This window comes from Nanorana parkeri, unplaced genomic scaffold, assembly GCF_000935625.1.
Source record: "Nanorana parkeri isolate BGI_ZX_2015 unplaced genomic scaffold, ASM93562v1 scaffold115, whole genome shotgun sequence".
NCBI classification, from domain to species: domain Eukaryota; kingdom Metazoa; phylum Chordata; class Amphibia; order Anura; family Dicroglossidae; genus Nanorana; species Nanorana parkeri.
In genome coordinates, this window is record NW_017306383.1 from 1765014 (window position 1) to 1790262 (window position 25249).

Genomic DNA, 25249 nt, shown 5'->3' on the forward strand with positions numbered 1-25249 from the left:
CTTTATATTAATAACAGTTCAGGGGTGTGGACATTTTTTTAAAAACTACTTGTCCAAGGACTAAAGCGGGGCCCCATCTACTTGTCCCTCGTGACAATCTACTTGTCCTGATACAAATTTCTTTTTTTTAACCAAAACCGTATTTAGCAGTGCTAAGAAGTGCTTCTCATTGGTCAGCGCTGCCAGATGACCGCGCTGACGAACGACTGCTTGCAATTTGCGAGCAAAATTCAGAATACATGGCACAGGTACAGATAGTACACCCGTACTGGCAGACGTGACAGGTAAGTATAGCAGGGAGGGAGAGGGGGCCAGATTTGTGCAGGTAATTCCATTTTCACCAAATTACTTGGGAAAGTGAATTTACCCTTTAGGGCTGCTGCAGACTTGGGCGATCAAGTGTGGTTGCATACATTGATTTCAATGAGGTTACATCCGTGTGGCAATCACTGAAACAAGGTACATGTACCTTTTTTCGCGCCACACACCGTGCAGTGTTTTCAACCGCGATTATGCATGATATCATGGGCGGTATTGTGGCGGGAAACTGCGCAATCTGCCTAGCGCGACTGGAGTGCCATTAGAAAATAATGGCACTGCAAGCATGATCGGCAGTGGTGTGTGATTCTGTGACCGCTTGGCCATTTGTGCGGTGTTGTGCACGATTGCCACGCGGTCACAGATCGTCCACTCACACAATGCCCTATGCATCTGTTTATTCGCATGCAGATGTTGGGGGCAGCAGGGTTGGTTTTAATTGTATTTACTTTATTTCTTTTTGTAACTTTTGTAAAATTAAAAAAAAATATTTATGTTATTTTTTACTTTATCGCCTTTTTTTATTTACATTTTTAATTATTTGTTATTATTTTTTTTATTTTTTTTACTTTATTGCCATCACACAGGGACTAACAATCCCCTGTGTGATAGCATTTGGGGGTGACAGGTTCTCTTTATTGACCCTGTCACCTCCAATACAGGAGTTCTAGCACAGCACTGTGCTCGTTCTCTTGTGACAGGAAGGCTGCAGGTGCATTCTCCGCTCTGCTCCCGGCTCTCCATCCTGATCTAACTTGCCGTGTCCTGGATCCCCCGGAGGAGCAGGGGACCCCGAAGACCACGGCAAGGAGGGAGTCAGCGGGCGTGGAAAGAGGCAGCGGCTGGGGACACAGGAGGAGGGCGGAGAGGCAGCGGCCGGAGAGAGGGGAGGAGTGAGTGAGGGAAGTGAGACTCAGGCTGCTTACAAGTGATCTTGAGCTGCTGTGCAGCCACTTAAGATCACTTGTACAAAATGGCTCCCACACTACATTTAGCGCTGCTTCTTGCCCGAAGCAGAGCTAAATGTAGAATAAACTACCTGCCCGGCACTACATGTCCCGGGCGTCGGGAGATAGGAATTCCACACCCCTGCAGTTGTATATGTCAGTGTAAGGCATGTGTTTCGAAAGGAATGGCTCAAAAAAAAAAGAAAAAAAGAAGGAAAACAAAAAACTGCTAAAGAGGATCCTCTGTTATATTTGTGTGGTTTTTGTTAGGTTAGACTTTAAACCTTTCACTGCCACCGAAGTATATCATATGTCACTGGCAATAGGATCAGCATCTTGGGTGTCGGTGGGAAGCCGAGGAGGAGACCAGCAAACATCTGTTCGCAGATCTCCTCCCCACTCTAAGGAACCGGAAGCGATGGTGATTGCATCACTTCTGGTCCCTTAACTGTTATTGCTCGGCTGCAGAAGTCGGGCAATAAGCTATTGGAGCACGATCTGCGCTCCAGTAGCCCCCTACTAGTAGACCACTGATGTCACCTAAAAAGAATACCTGTCACCTCCAATGTGCTATCACATAGGGGGCTTTTAAAGTGTCGCGTATGGACAATTTGGGGTACCATATTTTGTTACTCGTCGTAACCTCATCTTTTATATATAATGAAATTTTTTTTTTTCTCAAGTGCATTTTTTTTAGAGCTGCAGCTAACGATTATTTTCAAAATCGATTAGTTAGCCGATTATTAAGTTCGATTAATATATATTGGGTATTGTTTTGTGTTTTGGGGCACTAAAACTAATTTAAGTGCATTTTTGAAAAAAAAATTGGGGTTTGATAAAGAGTTCTGCTTATATCATACAACATAAACATTTGCAACTGCCACCATTTTATTCTACAGGGTCTTTGCTTTCGCATTGCAGCACCCTATGTGTGTGACAAGGCCCTATTGCTATATGTAAAACACAAGAGCCCTATTTCTGTATGCAGAATACAAGGCCTTGTGTCTGGTTTGCTGGACCATGATCTTTTTAATGGAGAAATACACTAACTAAATGAACCGTGTCCCCATGCTCAGCTGGCAGACTGGCCACTATTCATGGCGATCTGCAAATCTCCCTAATCTTGGTTGAACCTTGATCCATATTGGTTGGTATGCTCCCCCTTTAAAAGTTAAGTTTGTTGTTTGATTACCCTGTTCATATAATGTTATGGCAACACAGCATGATACAGAATCGTTCTGCCAAAAGATTTCTAAACTGCGGAGAAAGAATTAATCAGCTTTGTGTGCTTTACAATGCCAGGCTCCCTCAGCACTGCATTTTTTCAGATCTGATTGAATCAACATCGACAGAAAGAACAATGTCAGATCATTGCATTTTCAGTATGTGTAAAGGATCCCCATTATAGCTAACAGTATTAGTTAGTCACATTCAACTTGGCTTGTTCTGTAAAATATTTTGTCACTCATTCAAGTGGTTTCCTCAGGCCTATTTCTAGAACTGAAGACGCTATTAGAATGAGTAGTGAAACACTTTCAACATTACGAAATACGTCCAGCTGAATAGGAGTAACTACTACTACCTTGACAGACATCCCCTTTATCCTCCATGATAAACTGAAGTAGAAAGGCAGAGTTTAGTGCTGGGTTGTTCACCATCAATCTCAGTTACAAAGACAAGAGGCAATGTGTAAAGTGCAGTAAACCATACCATTCAGCAATCATCTTAAACTGTCCTGACTCCAGTATCCTGAGATGTGATACATTTGGGAAAGGTTACAGTACTGTTCATCATCAATTTACATTGTCTTACTATATAAAACAACTCAAAACTATTTTGCTAAACTTGTAAAATGGTGACATTTGCCCCATGCCCACTTGGATGATGGGCACTAGACTTACAGGTAAATATGAGTGGAAAGGTGGTGCGACACATAACTTCCCAATAAAAACCTCTGGGGTTTAATGAGCTAAAGAATACCTGATTTTGAATGAGAGAGGCTTATTTATAAGTAAAGATAGGCAGTGGCGGACCTAGGGAGCAACCACAAAAAATAAAGTTGAAAAAATAGAAAAAAAAAGCATTGTTATATAAAGTACTGCTGAGATTTGTAGTCCTCTATAAAGGGTGCCATTCTGCATTGCACCTCTTTTGGCTGGTCTTCAACTGTTTTCTGATGGGAGAGGCTGCAGAAAAGCACCCCAATGTGTGCCAGGGTCTCAGGCAGTGCGCCCGTGTGCTCATGTGCCTGCTGGGTCCTCACAGCCGAGGCCCAGGGCTGCCCCATGAAATGCCTGCAGGCTTTTTCATTCTCGACTCCCTCCTCAGTATCTGGCCACCGGCGGGCTCCATCATCTCTGCACCAGGAGTGTCGGATCATCCGATACTCCCGGCACAGAGATAGGGGGGCCCGCCGGCTGCCAGATAATAATCTGATCATCGGACACTCCCGGTGCAGAGATGGGGGGGTCAGCCCCCCATCTCTGCCCGGGGCTGTGTTAGATTGGAGGCTCAGGCCCCGGTGCAGCCGCACCGGCTGCATTGGCGGTAGGTCCACCTCTGAAGATAGGGATTCTATAGCATAAGTCATATTAAAAAAAATCTCTAGACATTCATGTGGGAGATTTTGCATCATTTCCTGTCCCTGTGATGCCCATATAAAAAAAAAGTGGAGTGCAGCCATTATTGGATAGGAAGACAGACATAACATTACCAGTTCTAACTCCTCCCTACTCCACTAAAAATTTACCTTTGTTGTGGCTGTATCAATGGTAGAAAGATTGCCCACCACTTCCTATTCTTATTTTTTTTGTACAGGCTAGGCATAGCCTGTAAATGAAGATGCCTAGAGTGCCACTTGCTGGCTGGAAATGAAGATACAAAAGCTGCTACATTTCATATTTTTCTAATAAAGATTTGCTTAATGTTATATTTTAGTTCTGAGCACAAATAAAGAAAGAAAAACCACTATACCTTTCCTGTATATAAGAAGGAATAGGCTTGCTGTGAAGTAGCATAGGCATGCAATACAAAGAAAAATGCCAATAATGCCTTAAGACAGTATCTAGTATAGCAGCTCCAGTCCGGCAGAAAACCTTATAAAATATGCTTGCAGTAATCCAGTTGACATACTGGGCAAAGTCAAGGACAAACCTGTCACTTTGCCTCAAGGACTACAGAGGAAGGTTAAAATGCTGCTGTATTGTGACAATTAAACATCCAGATTTAGCATCGCTTAGAAAAGCCCATCCACTGTTGAACACTAATGTTTACTTCTGTGCATGTTTTTCAGAGAATATGTTTCAGTTCAATGCTAGGCTTTTATTTCTATACAGCACATACTACTCTTTTTTAAAGCAAAATGAATGGCATTTATATCATGTGGCATAATGGCATCTAATCCTAGATCAAATAACAACAGTTCACAGATTCCTGCTTAAAGTGTATTTTCACTTTCATCGCCAAATTGGGATAACACCAATTTTATATTTGTTACATGTTCACATCCACATAGCAAAAAACTAAAAAAAATGTTTCTTGCTGTTTAAATTGCCTTTACTTGGGTTAAAGTTTATTGGCTTCTTAAGGGTTAAAATTTCTACTTCTGCTTCTTTTGTAATGTTTGGAGGGGTTATGAGGGGCTTCTCCATTATATGTTAATCAAGTTAATGAGAGAAACACATTCCTCAAATTTCAGTCCTAAGTCTTTCTATAAGGACAGATCACTGTGAAGGTGCTGAGAACAACTTGGATTCCGCCATGTTGCCTGCTGTAACAAAACATCAGAAATATGCATTTTTATTATTTTGCACTATGCTGTGTGAATGGGAACACATAACATATGGTGGGGTTTTCTCAAATTGGACTGCAATAGTGGAAATACACTTTAAAGTGATCCTCTCACTATACTAAACTTTTCCAGCAAAACTATACCTGTATAAGAAGAGACTGACTGCTTACCTCTCCTGCTGCTCGTGCTACCAAAGACATGAGAAGTCATCCCTTTAAGCCTGCTGAGAAACCAACACTCCTGGATCCCTTGGGTCCCCCACACTTGTTCCTCTTGACATCCATGCCAGTACAGGAGACAGTAGTGATGTAGGGTGGCCAGCAGGAACCAATTAGAACAGCATGGCAATAAGGAGATTGACACTCCCGGAAAGTCACATTGTCCTACTAGACTTGGATGACAATTTTTCATGAAAGGAACAGTATCTAGACACAGGAAAGGTAAGTATTTACAGTCATATTTTACAGTTAGAGCTTTGCCACTAAGGGATTTAAAGGAGAGGTTCGGGGTGAGTAGAACATTCTCGCTTAGTCGGTGTTGGATGCTGCAGCTGTCCCATGCTGGCTCTAAGCCCAAAAGCTGACCAATCACGTGACTGTTGATTAGTCAGCTCTCAGTCTCCAGACAGGGGAGGTGGTGGGCACAACAAGTTCTGAGCTGCGCATAGAGAGGCAGAGCCATCTGTCACTGTGAGCCAGCTGACTTTGGCTCACAGTAGTAATTGTACTCCTGTGACCCAAAATTAAAGTATAGCCAAAAAAAGTATTTGTTTTATTTAACTTTTAACTGCTTGTAGGCAGTTGCCTTATGTGCAGCACACTAAAATCAATCTCATGTTAATAAGATAACTGCCAACAAGCTGTTATATTTCTCAGTAGCAAACAGATTTAATCGCCGTTGAAGCCCTAGCAATACTGATGGCACTTAGTTTGACTTACTGCTCTTCATAAACTGCATCATTTCTCTATATCCTTTCCCTTTTTTACTTCCCTTTGATTGCTTATATCGTACGTTATGTCAAAAGCAATACATATATCTGGCAGTAAACGTACCCCTAGTAAGGTCCCGAGGGTGGAGTACCTAAACTCCAGGGGGCGCATTGTGGAACCTGGCCTTGGGGCAGCAGGGAGAGCAAATCCGTCCCTGGACACAGATGGCTGGTAAAAAAGCAGATAGAGTGAGGGAGGGATGCACCGATACCACTTTTTTAAGACCGAGTACGAGTACCAATACTTTTTTTCAAGTACTCACCAATACCAATTACCGATACTTTTTCTTAAAAGGACAGGTCACATTTTTTCTAAAGCAATACAAAATTATGATTTTAGGTCAGTTTCTTAATATTATGAAGAACATGAACATGAAATTAATATTTATCATGCCATTGACTGTTTCATTGAACAAAATTATGTGTATCTTCCTGCACTCCTTACCGGATCTCCTAGGAGATGATGTCTGTAATAGGGTGCTTGTAGTGACCACGGAGGCACCGTGTAGTCAAGTAGTAATTCCAAAAGATGTCACCAGCACTCCAAAAGTAGATTCAATATATTTTAATGACAACGGTCATTCAAAATCACAAGTACTTTCGGGGCCACGTTGGGTCCCCGTCATCAGGCCTGTTTCATTGAAGACGCGATGGAGGTCCTGTGTGCGGCGGTTTGGGGTCCCTGAAGATGGTGGACGCGGCACAGGTACTCGTTTTTTGTATCGGAGTATTTGCACGAGTACGAGTACTCATGCAAATACTGGGTATCGCCGCCGATACCGATGCTTGTATTGGTATCGGTGCATCCCTTGTTATAACCTCTATCTTAAACCATCTATCCTGGATTCAGTTCAGTTCTCTTTAACCTCAATATACATGTTGCAGTCTGTACAATATCCTTTAGAACTACCAAAATCATTGTACTGCATGGGCTAGCTGAATACCGTTTGATTGGACAGTTTAGGTAGGGCCTCATATTCCATAGTTTTGGTAAGTCTAAAGTTGGTAATACAAAATTGTACGGTCATATTGTAACCTGTATGGTGAGATCTTTACATGTCCAGCGAACCAGAACAAAAATTATTTTTAGACATTCTACTCCACATCAATGCCTAAAATGTGCAAGCACATTGCTGACTGTCAATCTTGGCACCCACAATTCAAGTGTTCACATTTCTATGTACAATTAAGTTTTGCAGTTGTAGCAGTATTAAGTGGCTCATTTAATATTCAGACCACATGTAAAAATAGCTTTGTTAGAGAGAAGAAGAGGTCCTGGCACATGATATTATTATGGAGAACAAGCACCTGGGTACACTCAGTGTTTAGATGTGAAAGTCTAGAAATTATCTGCTATGTAGAAAAAGCTCATCTCTATATATAGTACAGTTATCTCACTGTAATAAAGTGACATTAAACCCTCAGATTTTTTTACATAAACCAATACTGTAATGTGTGCCTTACTGTAATCCATGGTTGTTTCCCTTCTCTTTGCTGCTCTTCCTTTTAAATCCTTATCTCTTCTCATGCTGGGGAGAACGTCCGTTTTGCAGCTGACTGCCTCTGCTCTGGAATGTTTTGCGGCCTGCATTTTGGTCCGGTGCGGTCAGAAAAAAATAGTGCATTTCTGACCGGACCAGAACGCAGGCATGGATTTGCCACGCATTCCGGTGCGGCCAATCGCACCGTGGCTGGGGGGCCGCCATGCCCCCTCCCGCCATAGAAGGCAGTCAGCTGGAACGCACTGGGGCTGGTGTGAACTAGCCCTCAGTGGTTCCTTTCAGTCACAACACAAACGTATGCATTACTTAATAAACATTTGAGCACAATAACATTAGCACAATAACATTTGAGCACATTAACCAAAAGTAAACTTAAGTAAAGAAGCATGGCTTTGAAAAGCAGGTTAACCTACATTTTGCATTTAAAGCATTTTATTATTTTTTTGTTGGAAAAAAAAAGTTTAACCCTGGGCAAGGCAATATAGTCAGCAAGACAAGTATGTAGGAAGAGGAATCACGACCACTCAGTAGAATAATCCAACATGTCCATTTATTGGACATAGATGTCACACAATCACAAGAGCCAACGTTTCGAGACCACGCAGGGTCTCTTCATCAGGGCATAAAGAGTGACATAAACCAATACTGTAATGTGTGCCTTACTTACTGAGTGCTGTTGATTCCTCTTCCTACATTGTGTCTGCACGGTGTCATCCGTGTTCATCACTACAAGCACCATTGTCTACATAGGCCTGGATTGCTGCTAGGTGTGCAGAGGAGTTCCCCTTCTATCCAGCAAGACAAGTATGACATTCTACACATATACAATTGGTACCTACCTGGACCTGCTGCAGCTCTCCTCCAGAATGTTCTCCTGATCTCCGTGCCTCCAGGATGCCAACTCCTGCACTAACCACGCTGCCTGGCCTTACAGTAGGTATCCGTAACACTCCGGCTACATATTTAGTATTGTTTCTATTCTAATATGGATCACAGCTACGGATATCGTAGCTGCAATCCTACTAATATCGGTTTAGGGGCAGATACATGGCATTTTCACGAGTACTTTTAGTCGTGAAAAAGCCCCTATACTAAAGGCCGATACCAACCCTTTACACGTTTAAATGGGATCAGCTGCCTGGGTCCAGTGCTTGTGGGAGCCTGAAGCAGCCTTTCCGAGGACCTGGAAGTAGCTGTCTTTTACACTGCCTGCCGGGTCCCACATCTCCTCCTTCCTGGCGCAGTCACAGCTTGAGGCAGCCCCACACGGTCAATACAGCCTCGGAGCGGGCACAAGACCAACACTCACTCCGTTCAGCTCACTACAGCCCAATCGGCTCTGCACCTGTCAGCAGAGCCGTGGAGAGACCCAACAGGCAGCCCTGGTGAGATCTGGACGCAGCCTGTTGAGGGGCTTTTTCTTGCAACCGGCGGCGCAAGAAAAAGCCCCTGGTGAGATCTGTGCGCAGCTCTGGTGAGATCTGTACGCAGCTCTGGTGAGATCTGTACACAGCTCTGGTGAGATCTGTACGCAGCTTTGGTGAGATCTGTACGCAGCTCTGGTGAGATCTGTATTGGGCTCTGGTGAGATCTCTATTCAACTCTGGTGAGATCAGGAAGCAGTCTGGTGAGAAACTGCCCTGAAATCATTAGTCTGTATTGTTTTAGAAAAAAAGTCACATGTCCCTTTAAGAAAAAGTAGCTGTAATCGGTATAGACAAGTACCTGAGGCACAGTACTTGTACTTGGTCTTGAAAAAGTGGTATCAGGACATTCCTAAGATATACAGTATATATTTAAAATATGCTATATAATGATATATATGTATACACCTACACACACATACATATATGTTATTCCCAGCAATAGGCAATATGATGGGCTTTCTTATTTTAATTTTTGGCTAGTGAGTATTTCGAGCTAAAGCAATTTATATCTCAGCCTGTACCAATTCCTTCATTTTAATTAAACTGTAAACAGTTGGCAATTTTATTTCATGTAGTTTCCACTAAATCACCTTACTCTGCATGGTGCATCCTTCTGGTGCAATTAAAAAGCCTTAAATGTTTAGAAGGCTCAGCCAGTTAGTTAACCACGGCTTATGGTTTGTTAATGGACTTAACCCTGTGACTGCCTTATTGGTATCTGATATCTAAACAAAGCTTTCAAACTTCAAATTAGCCATATTTTTTACTTTGCTGTACATGCTGTTTAGAAGAAAGAGGGGTTTGAAGCAATGGGCATCGGCTATTAAAAATATATTTAAAAATAACTGTTTGTGTTTTTAATAATAACTAATTTTTTCATTTTATGTTTTTGGTATAGCCAACTGGAACCGTTTTTAGTAGCTATTGTTTATGAACATTTCCTTTATAGTGTTTATTCTGCTATGCACTTATAATGTAAAACTGTAAAAAATGCTACACTTGCACTTTGCTTAGGACTTCTTTGTCCAGTGACTCCTTTGTTAAAAACTGAACTAACATATTTACAGCTATTACAAATTTTACCACATCCTGTATACAGCAAGTAAAGAAAGCATGAACTGACTCACACACACACACACACGGATAGATAGATAGATAGATAGATAGATAGATAGATAGATAGATAGATAGATAGATAGATAGATAGATAGATAGATAGATAGATAGATAGATGAATAATATAGATAGATAGATAGATAGATAGATAATAAAATTAAAATACATTTAAAAAAGTCAAGCTTTAGTGAAATCCCACTGCTTGCTAAATACAGAACATGAAATACACTGGCTTACTTTACAATCATTACTTGGATTAGTTTGCCCTCTAGTGGTTAAGTTACATAACTTGCCTGGAAAGTTATTTCTTAGGTTTCCATACAAAATAAATATTTGCAGCATCATTTTTACATTGTGCAAACTGATGAAGAAAATATGTAAGATCATTTGAATAATCATGGTAGTCAGTAAATCGTTAATGATTTTCAGAAAAATGTTGGCAATGCATTGACTTAGTTGTTAATGTTCCAGTATTATAGGGTTTCTTGATATTCACTAGCTCTACTTACGAGGCCCCTTTTGTGTAAACAAAAATAAAAGGTAAAACAAGACTCCTCCAACCATTAAATAAGTAGCGGAGCTCAATCAAAATGATTCTATAGTTGCTAGATTTAGATCTCTGAACTTGACCAATTATTAATGAAGGCGGGAGCTTTAGGGCTTGTTCACACACCGTCCGGATTCTGTCCGTACCAGATCCGTGCACTCATGCACCCAAAATGCATCCCAATGTATCCCTATGTGTTTTATGGGCTACAGTTCTCATGAGCGCAGTCCGTTCCGGACAGAAAAAATGGTGCATGTCACATTTTGTCCGGTCCGGAAATGCACGGACACGTCCCCACTCCAACCAAAAAAACTGGAACACATCAAAAACGCATTAAAAATGTGTCAAAAATGCACTGCATGCATAGTACCGCGTCTCCAGATCTGGACAAAAAAATCATGTGAACTAACCCTCAGGCCCTGTTCACACTGAGCGGTTTATCGCATGATTTTTGCTGCGATATCGTGCATATTTCCAAGCGATATTGCTCTATGTAGCTTGTCCAATGCATTTCTATGGAGCTGTTCACATCTCACAGCTCAATGTCACCTGTAGCGGGTCGCTGTAGCTTGTTGCTCGTACCTGACCCTTTTTTGTGCGGATGTTGTGCGATTCGGCTCCAATAGACTCTATGGTGTCGTGCAAAATCGCGCATCACCAGCGAAATTGCGCGACCTGGTCGCGCGTCATCGCGCTACATTTGCACTTCAAGATGTAAGGAAAGAATGATGTCACATCAAGATCACTGTTGATTTGTTGATTGGTTAGAGCCCAATGTAGCAGCGACGAAGCCTAAACACGCGCTACGTCATGTGATAAAATGTGCAATGCCGCTTAATATTGCGTAATGTAGCTCAAAGCCGCTTAGCGCGATATCGCGTGGAAAAACGTGCAATATCCATGTCGCTCAGTGTAAATGGGGTGTAAGAACTGATCTCCAAAACCAGAAACCCCAAATACTTTGTTCAAGAGTTTGACCTTACTAAAACAGCATTTTGCACCTCATATCTCTGCAAACAGAAAAAATATATAGCTACAAATACCTGTAAAGATTCAAAGATACGATTCTAAAAATGCACACACAATGTCCCATAAAGTGAATATAAAAAAAGTACCAAATGTGCTAGCTTCAAACAACAGCATGCAATCCTTCCAAATATCCTCTTATAAGGAAGAACAGCTGACTTTAACGTGATTTTCCCTATACGCTCAGTACAGTAGTAGCGCTCTCAACACACCTTTTACTCATCATACAGAGACAGTCACTTAGCTTGTCTCTGAACGCCAGTTTATAGTTAGTCTTAATTACCTCCAGTTTCATTAGCTATTAACTGGAGGTCATTATTTTTTATTAAGTGCAGCCATAGCATCACTTGTAAAATTGGAACTATTAAGAACTAGCTGAATCTGTTGCACGTGTCAGTGAAGTTACATGGATTTTTTTTATTTGGCATAGGATTTATTAAGGGTCCATACTGCCAGAAAATTGGTGCAAAGCCTTTATTCAATTCCCCAGATAGTTTTAACTCTGAGATATACACTGATCAGCCATAACATTATGAGCACCCACCTAATATGGAGTAGGTCCCCCTTTTGCTGCCAAAACAGCCCTGACCCATCGAGGCATGGACTCCACTAGACCTCTGAAGGTATGCTGTGGTATCTGGCACCAAGCCGTCAGTAGCTGATCCTTTAAGTAAGTAACAAGGTGGGGCCTCCATGGATTGGACTTCTTTTTCCAGTACATCTAAAACATGCTCAATTGGATTGAGATCTGGAGAATTTGGAGGCCAAGTTAACACCTCAAACTCGTTGTGTTCCTCAAACCATTCTTGAATTATTTTTGCAGTGTGACAGGTTGCATTATCATGCTGAAAGAGGCCACTGTCATCAGGGAATAACATTTCCATGAAGGGGTGCACTTGGCCAGCAATAGTGGTTAGGTAGGTAGTATGTGTCATAGTAATATCCACATGAATGACAGGACATTGCCCAAAGTACCACACTGCCTCCGCCGGCATGCCTTCTTTCCATACTGCATTCTGATGCCATGTCTTCCCCAGGTAAGAGTCACACATCACCCAGCCATCTATATAATGTATAAAACGTTGTCCAGCCAGTGTCAACCCGGCCACCTTCTTTCATTGCTCTGTGGTCCAGTTCTGATGCTCACATGTCCATTGTAGGAGCATTTAGTGATGGACACGGGTCAGAATAGGCACCCTGACAGGTCTGCAGCCACACAGCTCCATAAGCAACTAACTGTGATGCACTGCATGTTCAAGTAGTAAAATACAGTATATCACCAGCACACCAAAGTAATATCTTCAACGAGTGGTCATTTTATTGATGTACACACATCTTGTCACAAAGCAACGTTTTGGGGCCGCTCAGGGTCCCTTCAACAGGCATGACAATGTGTTACAATCCGTATTTAAATATAAGTGCAAACCCATTAAAATAATTCTTCCCCACCCCAGTCCATTTTTTGGGTTTTGAGTGGAATGTGTCAAATTTGGCTTTTTTTTCTCCTCCACTTTTTTGTGTCATACCATTACAAACAAAATAAATAAACATGAGAATGCCTAATGCAGCTTCTCCCAGGCACGAGGACTGTGCCTGATATGTGATGAATGTAAGTGGCAAGTGCTGCTGTGTTCTGTATTGCTGAGATGGTTGCAGTGAGATCTTTGTTATCTCTCCACTGGCTCAGTGATTAAAAATGTTGCGGTTTCAGCTGGGCCGGTACAAGGAATTTTCCTTACACAGCTCCCCAGTACACAGTCCTCCCATCTTCCCAGCCAGCCAATAAGGCAGGCCACTGTCCCCTGTCCCCTGCATGCAACCCAATTGGGGGAGAGACAACACATGATCTCAAGTCAATAGACAGGGTAGAGGCTAAAAGACCAGCCAACCGCTCCAATGGAGGAGAGGAGGGGAGTAGCTCAGTGGGTGGCTGAACGAGGACAGAGAGGAGATCGCTGACACATCTACCCAGGCCATGCCCATCCATCCTTTTGGAGACTCTATCACCGGCCCTGGGTTTCAGTGTTATTCTCAGGGTGATTAGGGTGTGCCCAGGCACACCCGGCACATGCCGTGCGCACACCTCTGACTTCCACTCTTTAAGGCCTCACACATGCAGACAATAGGACACTTGTAATTGGATGTGTTTATACTATATGCTTTTAGAAAGCTTTTATAAATATACAGTATGTATCTTAGTGGGTTCATTCACAAGTTGCAATGAAATGTGCACAGCCACGGTCAGTTTACCAGCGTTTTGGAAAAAAAGGCTGATGTTTCTAAGATCTAAATACAGCGTCTGAATGCAGGTGAATGAAGTTAAACCCACTTTACCCCTTTTGCTGCCACAGATGTAGTATTGACAGGGCACACACCTTTTTTGGCAACTGTTTGGTACTAATGAAATATCATCATTATGAAGAACCAGGTTGTTTTTCCTATAAATAATAATAGAATTGGGGTAAAGTTGATCCAAAACTCAGTTTAGGGGAAACCGAGTTTTCAGTGATATAGTGTTTAGTATGTTGCAGGTACTTTCTCTAAAACTAAAAATAAATGGCTTTTGAGTCCTTATACCAATCCAAATTCATGTCCTCAGTATGTTAGATAGAGAACATGGGCTTGGTTGTATATATAGAGGTTGTCACCCAAATAATTGAAGAGCCCAAAACTGACATCTGGATAAATTGTTCATGGTGTTTGCCATACAAGTGGTTTATTTTTTGCAAGTCAAGTTATCATAAAAAATACAATAAAATATGGTACCAAATACTTTATAAGTATATTGCAGGGCATGGGTATGAAACACATGGAGATGTTTAGCACACCCTGCAGCTGTTGGTTTGGGTCATTTTTGAAGAAGCTCATAAAAGTTACTGTACAATATTCACTTGTGAACCATTATAAATAATTTCTGACTATTGTACGACCTAAATATTTGATTACCATATCATCAAAGGTGTTTCAATATTTATCAGTTACCATGTTATATAAAATAAGTAGCTGTTATAAAGTTTGCTTACACTAGTGTAAAATATTAATATCTTTGCTTTTTCTCTTTTGACAGGCAAAATTTAGTTCTGATGGGGGACTTAGGCACGCGACGCTCAACCATCGTTTCTAGGTTGCCGATATTTAGACGGAGCACAACCCGAAAACAGGATTCTCTTCCTTCCTCACCTTCTTCCAACAATGGCCTGCACACTTCCTCTCCGTCAAGTACAAATTCCAGCTCAGGTAGCACTGGGAAACGAAGAAGCATATTTCGTACACCATCCTTAAGTTTTCATCACAGGAAAGAAAGCAACCACAGTTATGAATCCAGCCAAGTACCAACCATTTCTCAGAGCCCCCAAAGCACTTTGCAGAGCCTTGAACTGGAAGAGCAGACCAAAGCAAAGGCAAGAACCTCCACTAGCATCCCTAGCTCATGTAGGAAGATTACTAGATCAGTAACCGAGGACTTTGGGAAGAGAAAGGAACATTCAGTTAGCAAGAATGTATTCACAAACTGTTTAGGTAAAAATGAGGCAGATGACTCAGGATTTGTAGATGATCAACCCAAAAGAGCTGTGAAACATTCCTCAAGAAAGCTTCTCCCTAGATCATTTTCTTCCCATTACAGATTTTCCAAGCATGGTTCTCGGTGTCAGACTCCACCGCCAGAACAAAATTCAGGCTGCTCTGCAGAAGCTCTTACCCAACTACAAACAGATCCTGTACCTGCCAAGTCAGTGCTACATTGTGCCACAGAGGTAAATGAAAATACAGAGAGCTCTTTACTGTCACCTCTTCTATCAGCTGATCACACAACTGCTCCACAGACACCATCTGATTTTATATTTATGGACGATTCTGCCTCTGAAGCTGATTCCCTGCCAATCAGTGGAAATCAGAGATCTGAAGGACAGCAAATTTGCAATCCTGTTTCTACCTCACAAGGCTCTGCCAATCCAGCATCTGTTCCTGCTGAAATTAATAAGGAACTGCATGCGGTAAAAGACATGTCCATATGTGATGGTTTAGTCCTTACAAAACAGAAAGCTGCTACAGTTGTAAAAACATCTGGGTCAAATATATGTCTTGCATCTTCTAAAGAACTAATACCTATGTCTGAACTACCTACAGGTCATGATGTTAATCTTGAAAATGGTACTGAGCAAAAACCCATAGATAGGCCAGTATTTCAAAATGGTAATCACTTCCGCTCTATAGAAAGTTTGCCAAAGAAATTTGAGGCAGCTGTATCTCAAAGTGAAGTGATGTCAACGCTAAGCACTCATCAGTCTGTGCCAGAGACAAAAGTTTCATCTGAGGCACAGTATTCACAGATGCGCAATGGCCATGCAAGAGGTAATGATATATTCCTTTGTATATATTTGTATCTATTTACTGGAAAAATAAGTTTAGCAAATACTGTATATATTCATTAATATTTTTTTAATATTTTGTGAGAACTATGGTTTTTTAGATTAATAATATTAGAGCAGTGTTTCTCAACCGTTTTTCAGTCACATCACCCTTTAAAAGTATGCAAAATCTCAAGATACTGCAGTCTACAATGAGAAAAACATAACATTTAAAAAACAATGTATGGCCCCTCCAAAATCAATACCAGGCTGTTATGTAAGATAAGGATCGGGTATGGATTTTAAGGTGAACACAAAAAAAGTTGGGTAGCCCTTCAAATCAGGAGCCCCCTTCACGTCAGAGAGCCCCTTTCACATAAGAATCCCCCTTTACATCAGAAACCCCCCTTTACATTAGGAGCCCCCTCCTTTCACATCAGAGTCCCCGACTTTCACATGAGAGTCCCCCTCTTTCACATCAGAATCCGCCCTCTCGCATCAAAATCCCCCTTTACATGAGGAGCCCTCTTCACATCAGAAGCCCTCCCTTGACATCAGAAGCCTACCATCACATCAGGAGCCCCCTTGACATCAGAGTCCTACCAGCACATCAGGAGCAGCTGCTGCAGCGTGGCAGTGGGCAGGAGGCAGAGCAGGGCTGGAGGGAGGAGAACGTCCGTTCTTTTCCGAATGGATCTAACCCTCCGTGGATAAGCATCATTAGTTTCCATGGTGCTTGTGGCTGGCCTGAATGCACCATGGCAATGCATTATACTATGTGTAAAATGTTGAGGCACCCCTGAGGAAGCCAGAAGGCACTCCATGCTGCCATGGCACCCTGCTTGGGAAAGGCTGTTCTAGATCACTGAAAAACAAATTGGGAGGCACTCCTGAGTGTTACTAGCAAAAAATACTGTCCTTGTAAACATGGTGGTTGAGGCATCTAAGTCAGGGATCTCAAACCTCAGGCCCTCCAGCTGTGGTGAAACTACAAATCCCATGATGCATCTCTCTTCAGCAGTCATGTCTGTGGCTGTGAGAATCTAACAATGCCTCAGGGGATTTGTAGTTCCACCACATCTGGAGGGCCGGAGGTTTGAGACCCCTGATCTAAGTATATCACTGATCTAGGATTTCCACATGGTATATTCTCTAGAGCAGTCACCAACACTCCATAGATGTGAATTAATCAGCTCACATTTATTCACAAAACATCACATCACTATATATTCCAGTGTTTTGGGTCCAAGAAGGGTCCTTTCCCCATGAAGTTACCATGAGGAAGGGACCCCCCAAGGCCCCGAAACTTTGGATTATATACAGTAGTTATGTGATGTTTTGTGCATAAATCCAAGCTGATTATTTCACCTCTATGGAGTGCTGGTGCATTCTCTTCTACTTGTGTTCACTTACAATACAGTAGAACCAGAAAATAGTCACTCGCACTCCAAAGCGAAATCCAGTCAATCACTTTATTGACTATGGTGATAACATCACTAAGCGACGTTTCGGAACCAAGTGGTCCCTTCTTCAGGCAAACTGAAGAAGGCGAGTGACTATTTTCTGGTTCTACAAGATTTGCGGAGGCATCTGGGCATTTTGCGGAGTTGCCTGAACAAGATTTGCGGAGTTGCATTGGGCATTTTGCGGTCAGGAGTGCGATGGGATATATCAAATTTTAAGTCACTTACAATACAGGACTGCAGGTCCTGCATTGTTCATAGTGACGTCAGAGTGACTCCAACCAACAGAGTGGGAAAAAGATGTAGCTTCGGTGAATTGGTTAGACAGAAAGAAAGTAGCCTGAGGAAGCAGGGGATAAGGTAGATACATCTACGTTTTAATGGTACCCAAAACTAAAAGCATTTAACCCCTGCATTGCTCTACTGCAAGGGTAACTTTGGATTTCCCCCAGAACATAATATTAAAGAGTAACTTTTTTTGAACAGAGAAATCTATTTTATTTTTATTTATTTATTACAGGTTTTTATATAGTGCCGACAATTTACGCAGCACTTTACATAGTACACATTCACATTAGTCCCTGCCCCTGAGGAGCTTACAATCTAAGGTCCCTATCTCTCAGGGCCAATTTAGACATGAGCAAATTAGCTTTCCATCATGTCTTTGGAGTGTGGGAGGAAACTGGAGTGCCTAGAGAGAATCCATGCAAGCACAGGGAGAACATGCAAACTCCTTGCAGAATTGCTAGCAGACATAAAGCAGAAGAGACCTGCTATGGGGAGAATTTATCAAAACTGCAACAGACAAAATCTGGAGCAGTTGACCATAGTAACCAACCAGCTTCTTTTTTCAGTTTGTTCAGTTAAAGTGACATTAAAGGCAACATTTGTTTTCCCTCCCCCCAATGTAAATGTTAGCACTTACCTTAAATGATGTCTCTTTTCCCGATCTTCCTCTTCTTTCCCCATGTTTTCATCTGTCCCTCCAGCGGTGCGACGTCACTCCGATCCAGCGCTGACTGCTCTGTCTCTCCGATCCAGCGGTGTCTGCAGGCGAGTGCACGCGTCCATAGACTTACCTTGCGTCTCTGTTCGTCTCCCGGCCGAGAATCGGAACTGCGCATGCGCCTGCCCCAAGATCCTTAGCGGCCGTACAAGCAGTTCCTGATTCTCGGCGCGGGAACGAGCGGCGATAACGAGGTACGTTTAAAAGGATTTTAAGCGTTTTTTTTAATTTTACACTTCTTGCCTATATTTACTGCATGCTAGCAGTAGATATAGGCAAAAGAACCGGAGGGTTTAGAACCCCTTTAAGCTTTGAAAGTGAAAGATAGAAGCTGATTGGTTACTATGGGCAACTGCTCCTTATTCTGCCTGCTCCAGTTTTGATACATTCCCCTCTATGCATCTTCTGCAATAAAATCTTCTTAACTGCCTTTTCGCAAACATCTGTAGAATGTAAGCATGCCTTTTGGCTGTGATGAATTAACTACATTCATAGGAGTTATGTCAAAGAACATGCAAACTCCTTGCAGAATTGCTAGCAGACATAAAGCAGAAGAGACCTGCTATGGGGAGAATTTATCAAAACTGCAACAGACAAAATCTGGAGCAGTTGACCATAGTAACCAACCAGCTTCTTTTTTCAGTTTGTTCAGTTAAAGTGACATTAAAGGCAACATTTGTTTTCCCTCCCCCCAATGTAAATGTTAGCACTTACCTTAAATGATGTCTCTTTTCCCGATCTTCCTCTTCTTTCCCCATGTTTTCATCTGTCCCTCCAGCGGTGCGACGTCACTCCGATCCAGCGCTGACTGCTCTGTCTCTCCGATCCAGCGGTGTCTGCAGGCGAGTGCACGCGTCCATAGACTTACCTTGCGTCTCTGTTCGTCTCCCGGCCGAGAATCGGAACTGCGCATGCGCCTGCCCCAAGATCCTTAGCGGCCGTACAAGCAGTTCCTGATTCTCGGCGCGGGAACGAGCGGCGATAACGAGGTACGTTTAAAAGGATTTTAAGCGTTTTTTTTAATTTTACACTTCTTGCCTATATTTACTGCATGCTAGCAGTAGATATAGGCAAAAGAACCGGAGGGTTTAGAACCCCTTTAAGCTTTGAAAGTGAAAGATAGAAGCTGATTGGTTACTATGGGCAACTGCTCCTTATTCTGCCTGCTCCAGTTTTGATACATTCCCCTCTATGCATCTTCTGCAATAAAATCTTCTTAACTGCCTTTTCGCAAACATCTGTAGAATGTAAGCATGCCTTTTGGCTGTGATGAATTAACTACATTCATAGGAGTTATGTCATGCCAGGCTAGCCAATTAAGATGGCCAAAGATGCTAAACCGCTGTGGAGGGGAGGTAAGTATAGCAGTCTTTAGTTCTGCTTAAACACCATCCCCTTGGAGGTTTTTAGGACGGTCCTGCTAAAGAGCAGGTTGGTTCTGTCTTTGTATTATTATTTTTTTTACATTTTTACATATACAATATGTCTTGGTATTATTATTTTTTTTACATTTTTACATATACAATATATTTCGAAAGGTTTATTGCAAGTTTATATTAATGTTTTTTTTTTTATCTATTAATGCCACTGTTTCTATTCATGTCACTTTTCTAGTCCAGTGGCATGCTTGTTGTTTTTAAATGGGTTAGGTGATTATTTAAAATACAATGCTTTACTCAAACTAGCTTGGAATTGCTTCACTTTTAGCTCTTATTCGAGCATAAATATGCACATGATTTGGTCTACTTTCATCTGAATTTAGTTAAAAATAAAATACATGACAGACTTGCTTTCTTCTAAGTGATAAATCCTTCATGTAACTGAGCAATACACGGGGCTACTAAAATATACATGGAACAGACGGCTCAAAGTTCTGTCCTTCCCAAACTATTATGTCTGAGCATCTTCACAGCTCTTTCAACTTGAGCCGAAGTATCCATGTTAATTAGATTTTTGCATTCATATTACTTGCTAATGAATCTACCCTGTGGCAAGCTAAAAATTGTCATAAACCCCAGTATTGCCTCCAATTAAAATATCAAACATGTTTTCAGTCTTAATTAGACAGAAACCTGGTGAATGAATTGATATTCCATCTGAGATCTGATATACCAAGACAGTTAACAGATGTCTTTGAGGGTGATTGATAGGATCACGTGCCAACAATGTTTTGTAAATGTATCAAACAAGATAACAAGATGCATTATATCAGTAACCTTAATGCAAGTGTGTCATAGTCGGGTTTTTGTTTCTACCTGGGGACATCCGCCTTCTCTATTTGTATTGGTTATCATTTTCACAGGGACAAGGAATTTTACAGTTGTCACAGAAACTGGAATCACAATGGGACCCCTGTTCTGGTGAAACTTGTCTATAAGGGGATTTATTTACTGATTTTGGAGAGACTACAGCTCACTTCCAGTTGTATCTCTAGGACAGGAAATCAGAGGAAATCTTCCCCATGTATAAGCATAAAAAAAGCTACATCACATGACCAGAAACCTTTTATTCAGCATACTAGGTAGACAGACTTTCTACACCAGATCACACTGGATTGGTAAAGGTACTGAAAAGCAAAGCGTTAAAGTAGTCTTAGCATAGCACTAACACTTCTAAAATGCTGGCACATATGTTCATTCTGTGAGTAGCAATTACTGCTATGCATTAGTGAAGTTTACTGATAGCTACCAACTTTGGAACTTGAAAATGAGGGACACCCTGGGGCGTAGAAAGCATGCTGTGAAAATGGGTGTGTCTAGATTGCACTGGATAATTGGAGCGTGCCCCCTTTATGGGAATTTTAGGGGGAACCCCACAGTTTTTTCTTTTTTTTTGGGTGGTGGAATTCCCCCTTAAAATTGCTACGAGACCTAAAGGGTCTGGTATGGTTTGGGTTTTGGGTTTTTGTTGTGTTTTTTTTTTTTTTCATTTGTTTACATTTTGCAAGGGGAACGATCTGCTCCGGCAGACCGTTCTCCCTACTTCGGCTGTGTCATCGGCTCTGCCTCGCTAAAGCATATGCATTCGGCTCAGCTGAGTGCTTCAGCTGCCTTCGGCTGTTGTACGGGCTATTGTGAACAGCCCTTACAGCAGCCCTTTGGTTTGGCTGAACTGAGGGCTTCCCGCAGCCGAAGCGAGCCGAAGGATTAGCTGAAGGTTCGGCTTAATCCTTTGGCTCCTTCGTGAATGACCCCCCAAATCTTTATCCTTGTCTTCATATTTGTTTCTTTTTATCTAGGGAGAGTCCTGCATCGTAGACCCAGGCTGTATATAGGATCTTGGGTTCTCTCCAAGTTGACATTATGTCCTGTTAAGATTTATTTTTTTACCAATAATGCTACTTTATACATTTTAGTGGACACTGTTAGCGCTTATTGGCTGTTTACAGGGGATCTGCTCATTAAGTGAAAGTAAAAGTCAAAAGGTTCTTAAGCGTTTTCAAATGCTGAATAAACCAGTTACAATGGATGCTGCTTCTTGAAGTTGAAACATTTTTAAAAGTTTAAAAGTCCTGCAGAATCAGCTGTTCCTCGGAGCACTGGCCCTGATATCTTGTTTTAGAGTGGCTCTTTTCCCTTGCAAGGTCCTATGGAGCCACCCTTGTGTGTGCTAGTAAGCGGGGTTATAATAGGTAGTTGTCTTGTCGCACGCCTTCCTGGAAAACCCCAACAACAGGGGGGGGTGCTCGTAGTGACTGCGGATGGCACCGACAGGCAATGTTTGTAGAAGGATGTCACCAGCACACCAAATTAAATTTAAATCCAGAGTGTTCATTTATTGAAACGTCATGTCATCAGAACCAGTTGATGACATGACATACCAATAAACAAACTCTTTGGATTTCAATTTGATTTGGTTTGCTGGTGACATCTTTCTAGTAAGCTGTGTGTCTCCACAGCAGGGTAAACCCCTGCAATGTTCCCCCTCCCCTGCTCCTTCATCACTTCTGCAAGCCAGTAGATGGACAGCTGCTGGAGATTGTGTTGCCCTTTGTGATCTTGCAATGGACAGGACGTTTAGGGAAGCTGAGCTGAAATAGTTGGAGCCAGCTGTTCAGAAACATAAATGCAAGTGCTTGGGTAAAAATGTAAAGAAATACAGTATTTTGCTGGACAATGTATATTTGTTTGATCTGGATTTGTTATTGAAATAATGTTTTAGAGTTTAATACTAGTTTAAGCAAACTGCCTTTATGCCCAACCTGATGTTTTCTGACCCTGGTTTGCACGTTTTTATTGAATCCTCCCATGATATCAGTTTACTTTAAAAAGTTGATGAGTTTAGACTATACTATTAGAATGTAATTTTTTCATTTTAAAACCCACAGTACTGCAGTATTACCCTGGAATAAAGCCAGATACGATTTCTGAATATTTGATAAGAGAATACTAAATGTGTTTCCAGTACATAAACATTTACTCTCTTTTATGTGTTTATTTGCAGTTAACTATGCCAGTAGTTTCAGCCCATACAGAGATGGGCGCTATTCTGAGAGACGATTGCGCTCATCCTCCGAGGGTACCGCAGGGGGCAGCAGCATGGCTTTTAAACCAAAGGAGCAGCATTCTGAAGAGCTGCCACATTTTAGAAAACAAAGAACTATTTCAACGTCTTCAAAAATGAATAGCATGGTAAGTGAACAGAAATTATTTCTTTTGTAGTAATATTAGAGTAAATCTACTAATCACTAATATCCTCTAACCTTGAACATCACCCAATATCTAAGTGGCGGATATGTAAAACACATACATATTTATGAGCATCTTTTTTGATGTATTGTTGGAAAGAAAACGTAGTGCTCTGTCTTCTCATTAACCATCCCTCATCCACATAAGAAACCCCAAGAACGAATTTGAAATTAGTGTAGCACATGTACTATAGCTGCTTTTAAATTAAAGAAATAATTACTATGTGCACATAACCTGCTATTATATATGTTTACTGGCAATGGAAATCCTAAGAACATAGGGTCCTATTGCCAGAGATCATCCATTTGGAAATGTGCAACCCACCTACTGGGGACCCAAATGGAATGAATTATTGTGATCACAATTAGTTTAGTAATGCTGGCATATTTACTAAGACAAATAATTGTAAAGAGCATATTAAAATCATGTTGTTAGTTTTCATTAGTCCTGCATACTGGGATAATATCCTACCTAATGAGCCAAATCAGAAATGAACACTTATTAATGCTCAATGTTATTTTCATAGGAAAGTGGATATAGGGGATACTATAATACAATGGGGCTGATAGAGCATTAATATAAGTCAGGTTAAAAGCACACCTTTGTATCTCCTTAGTTGGATCATTAACCGAAAACTATGGTCAAACCTTTTTTTTTTGGCTTTGGTCCTCTTTTGGGTCACAAGAGTACATTCACTAATGTAATCCTGTGACCCAAAGTTAGCATATAGTGGGCTACTACATGCTATAACATGCTATATGCTGACAGCGCAGAGCTGAACTGCAATCAGGAAAAAATATTGTCAAGATCCACCCCGCTACCTGATTAACAGCTGGCTCTGTCTTTTTTTCCAATGAATGCTGGAGGCACAGAGAGAGTGTTTTGGGAGGGAATCCCTGCAGTGAATGGTGACTGACAGTCACTGCTATCTGCAGGGAAAATCCATGACCTGAGCGATCATGGATTGTGACACTCCTGCTCAAACTATTGGGAAGAGTATATTTTACTCTCCCAATTGTTATCCTTTAATAGAAGGATTACACAGCTTTAGAGCTCTGCCCCATGTGCATGTTTTCACAAGAGATGAAGGACTGAAGCCTTGTGGGAGAGACAGTTGTACTGAAGGGGGGTGCTTTTTAGGTCAGGGCAAGTTTTGTATTGATTTCAATTCAGAATTAAAGTAATACAGTCAAAAGGTTGTTGTTTAAAAGTTTTAGCTTCCTGCAGAATCAGCTGGTCTCCTGAGAACTGGCCCTGGTATCTTGTTTTAGGATGGTTCCTTCCATTTCAGAGTCCTATGGAGCCGCCCATGTGTGTGCTAGTAAGGTATGTGTCTCCACAAACACATAGGTGCTCCTCTGCTCCCTGATCCCATGTACTCCTTCCTTCTACAAGCTAGTTGATGGATAGCTGCTGGAGACTGTTCTTTCCCTTGTGATCTTGTACAGGACAGACAGTTTAGAGAAGCCAAGCCAAGAGAGTTGGAGCCAGTTGTTCTGAAACATGATGTCTGTAAGTGTTTGAGCAACAATTTAAAGAAATACTTATACTTACATATTGAAAAAGGTTTGAGAGTTTAATACTACTTACTGCTTTTTTTCATGTGATAATAATTCCACGTTTCTAGGGACAGAGATGTACCTTCTGCAACTATTTTGTTCCTCAGTCAGTCAGATAGGCTGATTTTTCACCAACATTATGTCAATACACACTGAGCAGATCTCCTAGTCCTCTATGGGACTACGCCGCCCTACGCTCACCCCAAGTGCAGGTCCGTACGGGTGCGGGTGTACCGGCTCAGACGCAGACGGTGCATCCTGTCAGCATACGAGTATGGACACCTGCACCCACACGAACGTGCAGGGCGGGTGAGCATAGGGCGAAGTACGGGCGCGTAGTCCCATAGAGAAGGATGGGGCTGCATACTAATCACACACAGCACCTGTCCTTCCCGGGAGCTGCCAGATACGGCTGTTTCTCGTGTGAATGAGGCCTAAGTGGAGGTGCTGCTGCTGCTGACTGGCATCTAGCACACATGTGAAATCATGAGCCATGTCATGGGAGTTCTATGACACAACTGTG

At 41.8% G+C, this 25249-nt stretch overlaps 1 protein-coding gene across 1 annotated transcript in view; it reads left to right on the top strand.

The window, feature by feature from the left end:
• The window catches only part of CCSER1 (coiled-coil serine rich protein 1), a 629863-nt gene that overhangs the window by 102478 nt on the left and 502136 nt on the right, over positions 1-25249 (top strand). Inside the window, exons 2-3 of the mRNA XM_018553277.1 lie at positions 14729-16014; positions 22923-23110. Of these exons, the coding sequence (XP_018408779.1) occupies positions 14745-16014; positions 22923-23110 (1458 nt within the window). The 5' untranslated portion in view covers positions 14729-14744. The remainder of the gene's footprint in view (positions 1-14728; positions 16015-22922; positions 23111-25249) is intronic.